Below are 10,478 nucleotides of genomic sequence, written 5' to 3' on the forward strand. Positions count from 1 at the left end.
CTGCATTACAGTAATCTTACCAACCTCTATGAAATGAATCCTTTTTGAAGTAAGATCAACCAAATGCCCCAGAGCTGCCCTGTCGGATTGCAATGAGTCACTGTAGGTTATTAAAGCCCCTGTCCAAGTGATGCTAAACTAGGCTTTAGGTAGATTACGGAAGTAAACTACAGTGTCTCCATTACATAGTTTATCTATCAGAGAGATTTTTCAACTGAACAATGTCTCACTCAGTATCTATCCTGGACACAATTCCTTAAAAAAGACGAATCTAAGGGATCTTAATCAACATTTTTGTTCATGTTTTGTGTTTGACAGTATTCACGCGTGCACTGTTGCATTACATGCTTGCATTATTTACAATGCTTATTGCTGTTTGGCTGTAATTAACCACCGGCTTTATTTTATTTTATTTTTCCAGAAACAATCTCATTCACTCTTTAGGTGGTTTCATGTTTTTAATTACAGAATTGCTTGAGGCATTGTTCTGAAATGGACTCCTTTTATTCACTGCGTATGCGAGTTCTTGATTGTTGAATTTTTTAGCAACTTTGAACTATTTTAAGGTATTAGACAGAAGACGGTTAACGCCTCATATCTATCTACGCATGAAAATCTGCCGTACATGTAACCACATTTTACACAAAGAAAATTCAATGTAAAGACTACAAAGTGTAGGAAAAATAATGCTAATTGATATGTTGAGCAAATTTGTCATTACAAGTGGTCCCATAATACCTGACCAGTCATAAACATTTCTTTCTAACACTGGTCTATGCCTCCCCTCCCCTCTCGGTCCCAAGAAGTCTCAGCAGCAGCCCGGGGGAGTTGGTGGTGGATCCATCGGCGGGGCAGCAGCAGTGGGAGGGGCCCAGGTCGGCCTCGGTGCCGTAGGGGCGGGTCCCGGCACAGCGCCCCCTACCGCAGACCCTGAGAAACGGAAGCTGATTCAACAGCAGCTGGTCCTCTTGCTGCACGCACACAAGTGCCAGCGTAGGGAGCAGGCGAATGGCGAAGTGCGGCAGTGCAACCTGCCCCACTGCCGCACCATGAAGAACGTGCTCAACCACATGACTCATTGCCAGGCTGGCAAGTCCTGCCAGGGTGAGTCTGTGGAATTATGATGATTGCTGGTTTAACGGTGTGTCTGGTTTATATTATAAACACTGTGCACTGTAGTTGTCACGTACCTGCAGCAATTAATTAAGTATTTTTTTGCTTGTTCCTGTATGTTGTTTATTTCCCTCTTGGTTTGCCTCCCGGTTATTCTCTAGCTGCCTGTTCTGCTGTATTGTTTCCTTACTCCTCTCATCTGGATGTAGTTTTATTGTACTGAATGACTCATACAATAACTTTCTCAGTGTCTGCCTTCTCTTTCGTCCTTTTGACTCTTCTGGCTGCTTTCTTTTTTTCTCTTATCCCTTTTCTCATTATTCATCTCCCTCCTTCACCCTGTCACAATTTCTCATTTCACCCTTTCTGTCACTCTTCTCTATTTTTTTTGTTCTGATCTCTCTTCCTGTTTCTCAAATCTCTCTCCATTTCTGTCTCTTCTCCCCCAGTGGCACACTGTGCCTCATCCAGACAGATCATCTCTCATTGGAAGAACTGCACACGGCACGACTGTCCCGTATGCTTGCCGCTGAAAAACGCTGGAGACAAGCGGAATCAGCAGTGTGAGTGTTTGTTACTCCCCGTGAGCAGTGTACACGCTCACGGCTCTTATCATTTATTTATTACACATTATCCACCATGAAATGATTGAGAATCCTGTAACTGAACTGTTAAGTGCAGTAGGCTCCCCAGATGCTCATCCTTTGTCTCTTTCTCTCATCCATCCTCTCCCCCCCTTCTCGTTCTCTTGAAAGCTTCTGTTAACAGTGCAGGGGTTGGACTGGTGAACTCTTTAGGTTCAGGGGTGCCTGGTGGACAGACCAACACTCCGAACCTGAACCCTCCCAACCAGATTGACCCCAGCTCTATAGAGAGGGCCTACGCTGCACTAGGCCTCACTTACCAGGGCAACCAGATGACACCGCAGCAAACACAGGCCACCATGCCAAACCAGGGGCTGCAGGGCCAGCCCGGGATGAGGACTCTGAACACCATGGGTTAGTTTATAATGACATTGTGCATATCACAAACTATATCTTCACCTGCTAGGGAAGGGGTTATCACATTGGTGCTTTGTAGATGATGCCAGGCAGTTTTACATGGCGTTGCCTGTCTATGTTATAGGGCATACACTACAATACAGCATCTCCATGTCAGTTTAATAGAAAGAGTAGCATCTGTGTTTTTGATGGGATTGAAAGTCACACCGTCTAGATTTCAAAATACCCTGCTATACCATGATGCCACACAAACCTACTCTCAAATTGTGCGTTAATGTTGTTTTTATGATACTTTCCTACTAGGTTATGGCTGATGTTGAATCACTGTAGTTCTTTGTCTTGAAAATGTTCCCATTTGAAGATGCAGCTTATATCAGCCCTAGTTATTGGTTACAGCAATTTGATTCCACCATTATTGTTGTGACTATTTCCCAATTAAAAACCATATGCCTTTCCAGGAGGAAACTCTATGGGAGTAAATGGTGGAGTGGGTGTGCAATCCACCAACCAGCAGTCTAACCTACTGCCAAACGCGATGTTACACAGCAGCATGAATGCACAGAGGTAGGTGCTTTTCATTGGTCACAGTACAGCTGTCATATAACAGACTTAAACCAATTGAAATTAGTTCAGTACTGGCTAAAGTCCCCCCTCTGTCCCCCAGCTTGATGAATGATGGTGTGGGGAACCTGAGCTCCATGCCCACGGCAACTCCTCCTTCTGCTGCAGGCATGAGAAAGTCTTGGCATGAAGACATCACACAGGACCTTCGCAACCACCTTGTCCACAAGCTGTGAGTCTGCTGTGTCCTGCAAGCGCACCAAAAAATTTCACTATCAGCAGGACCTAAAGAAATTTAAATATCAGATCATTTTCAGCAATGGATGTGAATTGGGTGCCTCTGTCTTTAATTTAATTGTAGCTGTGTGTCCTTTCTGTTTGTGCATGTGTGAGAGCAGCGTGCAGGCCATCTTCCCCACTCCTGATCCAGCTGCACTGAAGGATCGGCGGATGGAGAATCTGGTGGCTTATGCTCGTAAAGTAGAGGGAGACATGTATGAGTCAGCCAACAGTAGGGTAAGAAACCAAAGTATTGTGGTATGACCATCTGTTAAGTTAAGAGATGAGGAAATACAAGTGTTTGTTTTATGCACTGTTGCGATGTATCCTGTAACATCCCTCCCTCGTGTCACATCACTTCTAGGCGGAGTACTACCACCTGCTGGCAGAGAAGATCTACAAGATCCAAAAGGAGCTGGAGGAAAAGAGGAGGACACGACTCCAGAAGCAGGGCATGATGCCGGGACAACCTGGCCTACCCTCCCCAGGCCTAGCCTCCCCAGGACTCCCGCAAGGGCCTCCCAGCATGGGACAACCACCCATGGCCCCAGGGCAATCCCCAAGTAAATAAACATACTGCTTTTACCTTCCTCACACGGTTGTCTGTGTGTGCATAGACACACATGAATGCATGAACAGATACTGCTGGTGTGCAAATTATAGAAAAGGAATTTTAGTGTTCAGATTTCAGTCTAGTATCCTGTTTATAGATGAACATAACACCGATCAAATTATTAAAATCTTCAAATTAAATGTTGGTCATGAACAGATGTCTTACAGAGAACAAGCACACTTGCACACCACTTAAGTCTCTTAAGGACGATTGACTGACTGACTGTTTTCTCAGCATCTGTGGTTTTACTGGGATTCAGTGATCCCGAGGACAAGATCTCTGATTCCTGTAACTCCTGTAACCCTTTCAGATGGTCCTCACGCCGATCCGTCCATGGTCCGACCAGCTGGACCCAATCAGATGGTCAACAGGATGCAGAACCCAGGAGGTACGTCTCTTATTTCAAAGGCTTGTTGAGCAGCCAGACTGTAATTCTGTTGTTAGCTTACTAGCCTCACTACATCCTGCAGCTTATGCTTACAATCCTGAGCATGCATTTTTTCTTCAGCACACAAGTGCAGTTTGCCAAGTGAAATCATGTCTGACTGGCTATGTTTTGTTCGCTTGCTTACGTCGCTGTAGGACAAATGCGTTTTACAAAGTTTGCAAACCGGCTTACCTCAATCCTCAACTTTTCATTATGTGTTGTCAAATTCAAAATGATTCTACACTTCTCAGACGATATGGTGTCATGATCTGTTCAGCAGGCTAGCTAATTTTCTCCGTTTTTCCGTTTCAATACTGCCCTACCAAGTAAAAATGCAGTAACTGCATATTTGGTCAAAATTGAGTTATAAACTGTATCGTTTCTGTTAAAACTCTTTTTAAATTTACACTTATAACAAAACTGATGAAAAAACCTAGACAAATCTCAGTATCAGCACTTTCGCTGTGTACACTCGGGTTTGATAATCTGCATACTTTCCGCCATAGAAAGACGGCTAAAGTAAAAGGCTGTATCAAGTGAAAGCTAGATTGTGAGATATTCACGGCTAGCCATAGATGATGATTATTTCCACTAATTGCTATCTGTAAATGAGAAATATCCAGTTAGATGAAATTACATTTTGGTTACTCTGTTTGTTATTCCACATCATTAAATAAGGCAGCAACTAAATCAAGTAGTGATAGCGAAGGGGGGAAAATCCAACAAAACACCTGCTAAAGGGAGCTAGCTTACAGTAACAGATCTCAGTAGTTGCCTTCTCACTGTTTGACTCTAGTGAACTTCTTGCGACTTTGTGGTTTAAGCTGGGGTAGGTAAGGCTGGACAACTAGCAAGAGACAGCTAGATTTTGAAAGTATTCAACCGAAAAAATTATCAGTACTTGGACAGATAGAAACTTGACAGACAGAAATGTTGATTCCTATAAAAGCTATGAACTGTAAGTAATAATCAAACCAAGTTAAATTTCTTTTTACAAACTAGTTAAACTCAATAAGAAAGCAGAGAGAACACGTTTTATTTTATACTTCAGTTTCTCTGAGATTATTCGAAGGCATTAGTTCAGTAGCTGTATTTCTTTAGGTTTTGTGTGGGTTCTATGGCAGTGATGCTTTTAGGGTTAAAATAATCACCTAAAAAAACTTCAAATTAAAACATGAATTTTGAATCTGTTTTACAGTTTGCTGTCCAAGACTGTAAACCTGTTTTTCACAACTTCACCGCTCCTGTAGTTACTGAACTCTGCCTTTTACTGATAGTTTACTGATAAACAGGGCATACGACGAGTCACACTGACCTCCCACAGGAGTGCAAAGCACAGCCGGTTATACTTACACACTGGGAATTATTTGATTCCAGCTGATCTAAATGTTTTCCCACTTTTAAGTAGTAGTTTGACTCTAATAAAAGGTGTCAGCCTTAGTGTGAACACACTATGGGTGTTTTTGTCCTCCCATCATTTTAACCTGCTTATTTCACTTCCAGGAATGAACCAGTTTGGTCAGATGGGGATGCAGACGATGGGTCAGAGGTCAACACCTCCTCTTCCTCTTAATGCTCCACTGAACCAGGTTGGCATCCCTGTCATCATCGCTATGACAGATAACTTTGGGGTTATATTAACTTTATGCTTCAAAGTCACAGTTACATCTTTTTCCAAGATTGATTAACGGGTCTCCTAAAGGTTCAGATGATGTTGTTTTCCTAACCTAAGTGCTGTGAGAAATCTCAGCTGTGATCGGTGGGGAGGAATATACAAACAAGGCAGGAACAGAAGAACCACGTTTAGCATATTCAGGTTCACACTAAAGAAATCATTAAAGGCCATACAACAGTAATTTCTTTTAAACAAAAACCTCTCACGTCCCTTGTCTCGTTTGTAGATGGGAATGGGAGCAACAAGGATGGGTCAGCCCAATGCCACACAGTTACAGAACCAGTATCTCCCTCCAGGCCAGTTTCCCGGGTCCAGTCCTGGACGTGGTTCTGGTTCTGTTGGCATGAACCAGCCAGGAGCACAGACTGCTGTGCCATCGGTAAGGATTAAGTGACAGAGTGACTGTAACTTTTAACATAAAGATTTTGAGAGTTTGATTGCCAAGGGAAACTTTGCCAAAACAGAGACAGTCTATGATGTAATAAAACCCACAGTTGGATGTGGGGAAACCTGCTGAATAAGTCATCAGCTCTCAGAGCAGCTTTGCTGGAATTGATGGATAGTGATGAATACTCTGTAATTAACCAAACTGTCTTCTGATTTTGATAATTCATGAACGCTGTGAGAGAAAGATCACAGTTCTTCTTGATCTAATAATCAGTTTTAATACTGGTTATTAGTGCTTTTTGGTAGCCTTTCCTATTTAATGAATTCACTTCATAGGTTTCAAACAGACTGATTGTAAATAGTATTTTAACTCAGAAGTTTGGGAGTTGTGTACCTGGTAAAGCCTTTGAAACTTTATGCCGCATTCAGACCAAACGCGAATTTTCTCCTCGCGTCGCTTTCGTCGCGTGAGTACATTTGCTGCAAGTGTTCACACACAACGCGAGAAGGCGATTTTAACGCGATAACGTGAATAAACACAACTTGCCATTACTACAGCTGTATGAACCCAAAGTAAACATTTTGCTGTGATTAAATAGCAATAAACGGATTAAACTGATGCCAAAATAACTACAACATCATGCAGTTTTGTTAAACATATGAATTCATTTTTTCAGGTCTGTCAGCAAGACAACAACTTCTAAAATGTGTCTGAATAAAGTTCGGATCGATCAGGGCTATGCTATGCTAACTTGGTCACAGTAAAGTACAACGATCGCTGGAATAAAGTTACAGACACACATTTTCTGAACTCACCAGGTAGTTAAACCACCTCTCTTTCTTTTCTATGAAGTAGTGCCAAACGACTCTAACAACACTGGAACCGGATGCGCACGGAATCTAGCTGCTGAGAAGCGCGAGTGAAGATAAATCAATGTTGTAATTCTAAAAACTAAAATATAAAGCTAATTTAATAAAAGCAGTTTACTCCGAGCTCCTCCCGCGAGTAAACGGCGAGTATTTGTCAAAGTCCAGTCCGACTGCGGGTGTTTTGTTTGTCCGAAAGCTGGAGCGCTACTCCCTGCTCCTCTAGCCCAAGTTTAGCAGCTCTCAGCCGGCCTGCAGATCTTCAATCGCCCGCTCTGCCCGGCCCTCTCCACACGCTCTGAAGCAGTCGTTGACGTACGGACAGTCTCAACGTTGATGGGCTATCGCGACTCAGCGTCATGTGAATCCCTTGCGTTGCCTTCGCTTCGCGTTGCGGCCCCCTTCGCGCCGCCCAACAGGAAATCGCTACTCTACGCATCTTTGTATGTAAACTCACTGGCCTGAACGCTCGCTTTGGTTTTTCTCTGAAAGCACCATTAGTCAGACCCTTCTTGTTTCTTACTTGTTTTTCCCATAGAGATCCAAGTTTTTATAAAAAAAGAGTTCTGTTGACGTTAAAAAGATTGGGAACCCTTGGCTTTTCTTATTCCTCTGAGCTCTGTGTCTTCCTCTATAGCAGAACCAGATGTCCACGCCGCCTTCGCTGCCAGCCAGCAGCCCTGCAGCACAGTCTGCCTCTTGTGCTCCTGGCTCCGGAGCCCCTGTAGTCTCCATGGGGTCTGGTAGTGCAAGTGGCGCTGGGCCTCTACCCAACCTGCCTCCATCCTCGACCTCCACCCAGCCCAACTCGTACCCTCACTGCCCACCCATCCGAACAAACTCCCCCTCACCAGCACGCAGCTTAACGCCTCAACCGCATCAAACGCCCCCCACGTTACCTCGTTCTCAGACCCCACAGCCACAGACTCCCAGCACACCTCAGCTGCCCCCTCCACAGCACCCACAGCAACAACAAAAACAACAACACCAACAAGCTTCACAACAGCCGCCGCCAACAGGACAGGCGGTGAACTCTGAAAAGCCCAATCATCTTCCGCAGCAGACGCTTGGGGGTGTGGCTGTCTCAGGCCCCCAAGCAGGTCAGGCTTCTTCGGAGCCTGCCCAGAATGCTCATGTGCCATTGCAGCGGCCGCAGACCCCAGTGAGTAGATCACCTTGCTTTCTCTACTTTGCTCACATGCTCAATATTAAAAAAGAAATCTAGGTTTTGCAAATTAATCAATGTGTTGAAACTAATTAAAGTTCTTTTGAAAACTTAATTTGTCCATAAAAATACAAATAAGGTTGCGGAAGAATTACTGTAATTGGATTACAAAAAAATGGTCAGTGAGTGTGGGAACCCAACAAAAACATGTGGGTCTTTCTAAACCTCACAACATCTCTGTCTTTTTGCCACAGCTGTCTCCAAAGCCTTCTCTAACAGCGGATGGTCAGGTGTCCTCTCCAGCCTCGGTCAGCAGCAGCACCGACCCCAGCTCCCAGCTCACCCAGGCGGACGGTCCTGCTCCCAGCCAGGAAGATGTCAAAATGGAGGTGAAGAAGCAGGAGGAAGAGGACGAGGGGGCTGAGAGCCAAGGAGAGGGCAAGGGGAAGATGGGCAAGGGTCTGCTTGACTTGAAGACAGAAGAGAAACCAGAGGTAAGATCGTCCATGTTTACATACTGACAGTCTTATCTGGGTGCCATCCCATCCTGGAAAATTAAATTGACCCTTGAATCTTCCTCTCAGATAAAGAAAGAGAAGCCGTCAGGAGATGGGTGTAAAGGCGAGCCCATGGATACATCTACCTCCTCTGTGTCATCGTCAGTAGCAACAGGTGAAGACAAGAAACCTGAGGTGAAGAAGGAGCCCAAAGAGGAAGAGGAGGGCTCAGGGTCATCAGCCTCCAACAGCTCCCCAGCCAGCGCTCAGAGCAAGAAGAAAAGTAAGTTTGGAATCTGCACATCAGTGTGTAGTAGGGTAGAGTCGGAAAATGTGTACTCAAGTTAAAGTAAAAATAGTCATGAAAATAATAACTTGACACACTGAGATTTAAAATCACACTGAGGTCAATTCATTCCAATGGAATCGGCGCCATCTAAGGATCTGCTCGAGGGTGCGAAATTAATCTGCTCAAATTTTCAACGTGGAATTATATTTTGGTGAACTTGAATTTGTGTTGTTGACCATGCAGTTAGCAAACTTGTTAGCTTGGGGAGTTTATTTTCCCTTTTCAAAAACTATTGAAGAGTTTGTGCAATTGTAAACAAACTGCCAGGGCTAAATAACAGAACAGCAGAAAGAAAATGAGAAGCTCCAGAAGCTTTTGTAACAGACTGGAGTTATTGGTTAGCTTGCCGGCTACAGCAGTAGTCACTACGTCACCAGTCTTCCACCTATTTTGCAAGTACAAGTGAATGCCACTTTGTAGTGTGACCTCCGCTTCAGACTCCAGAAGTATCCAAAGAAGAAATTATGAGTGGTGAGTAACTTCATAAACAAACATATCTCCGAACTTGTGTTTGTGTCCAAAGTGAGCTAACTTTAGCGTTCTCGACCCACTGAATGCAGTGTGTCAAATTTTGCAGATATTCACTCAAGGCATTGTTGCGGACAGCATATGAGATGCATTAAAACACTGGTGCCTTTTGTTTTCTGTGTAAAGTCCTACTCACAGGTGTCGTCGTGATGCCCCATAACCTGCCTGGAAAAGCACCACATTTATCACATTCACTCCCCGGACGAACACATCTCAGCTACTGCACCCTTAATGCTTAGTCTCTCTGTGTGGTGTGTCTGATGTTTGCTGCAGCCTTCATTAAAATGACGCAATGCTGCATGATCCTCAAGTTCAGCAAAGAAGAGAGGCTCCTTTACAGTTTGTGCCCGTGGCTCTTCTTCTCTTCTCATTTACCTTCCATCTCAAGATCTTTCATTCCTCATTTCCAGTCTTTAAGCCGGAGGAGCTGCGTCAGGCTCTGATGCCCACCCTGGAAGCTTTGTACCGGCAGGACCCTGAGTCCCTTCCCTTCCGTCAGCCGGTGGACCCCCAGTTACTGGGAATACCCGTACGTATTCGAACTAGTAACAAAACTAACCTGGTAAGGGACTGCACTGGCTGCCATTTTGCTTCAACTCCTCTGAAAACGTAGTTTTTGTTTTGTTTGTTTTCCTTTTTTTCATCTTTCATGTTTGTTTTTTTTCTTATCATAGTTGTCATATTTTCTGAATTTATTTTATATATCATCTTTCAGTTTCTTTACTCTTTTAGCTGATTTTTCTCCCATTGCATGTCAGAAGTTAAGAAAATGAGATGTGCGTGTGTGTGTTCTCTTTTTTTGAAACTTCTTGTCATTTGTAAATCAAAGCAATGACTCTTATGAACACTTGCCTTTACTTTGATGGAACTGTAGTGAAGGACAAAAAGTAAATGATGCAAATTCGATATAAAACGATGAGTTTGGTCGAGTAATTACAGATTTTGAAATTTAGGTTTGTGTACTGACAGCTATTAGTGTACATGGGTTTAATTTTAATAGAATTGTAGACCCCCAG

The 10,478-nt window shown here is 43.8% G+C and overlaps 1 protein-coding gene across 11 annotated transcripts in view; it reads left to right on the forward strand.

The window, feature by feature from the left end:
- The window catches only part of ep300b (E1A binding protein p300 b), a 34,924-nt gene that overhangs the window by 7,574 nt on the left and 16,872 nt on the right, over positions 1-10,478 (forward strand). For 2 of the 11 annotated variants that reach the window (XM_046073046.1, XM_046073084.1), the window contains exons 4-17: positions 804-1,104; positions 1,563-1,676; positions 1,869-2,111; positions 2,573-2,678; positions 2,779-2,907; positions 3,053-3,191; positions 3,319-3,517; positions 3,878-3,955; positions 5,498-5,583; positions 5,896-6,048; positions 7,561-8,085; positions 8,343-8,582; positions 8,673-8,868; positions 9,873-10,024. In XM_046073046.1, the coding sequence (XP_045929002.1) occupies positions 804-1,104; positions 1,563-1,676; positions 1,869-2,111; positions 2,573-2,678; positions 2,779-2,907; positions 3,053-3,191; positions 3,319-3,517; positions 3,878-3,955; positions 5,498-5,583; positions 5,896-6,048; positions 7,561-8,085; positions 8,343-8,582; positions 8,673-8,868; positions 9,873-10,024 (2,661 nt within the window). The remainder of the gene's footprint in view (positions 1-803; positions 1,105-1,562; positions 1,677-1,868; positions 2,112-2,572; positions 2,679-2,778; positions 2,908-3,052; positions 3,192-3,318; positions 3,518-3,877; positions 3,956-5,497; positions 5,584-5,895; positions 6,049-7,560; positions 8,086-8,342; positions 8,583-8,672; positions 8,869-9,872; positions 10,025-10,478) is intronic. The other 9 variants (XM_046073095.1, XM_046073102.1, XM_046073130.1 and 6 more) reach the window with 7 other exon arrangements.

Source organism: Micropterus dolomieu, linkage group LG02 (genome assembly GCF_021292245.1).
Source record: "Micropterus dolomieu isolate WLL.071019.BEF.003 ecotype Adirondacks linkage group LG02, ASM2129224v1, whole genome shotgun sequence".
Classification (NCBI taxonomy): Eukaryota; Metazoa; Chordata; class Actinopteri; order Centrarchiformes; family Centrarchidae; genus Micropterus; species Micropterus dolomieu.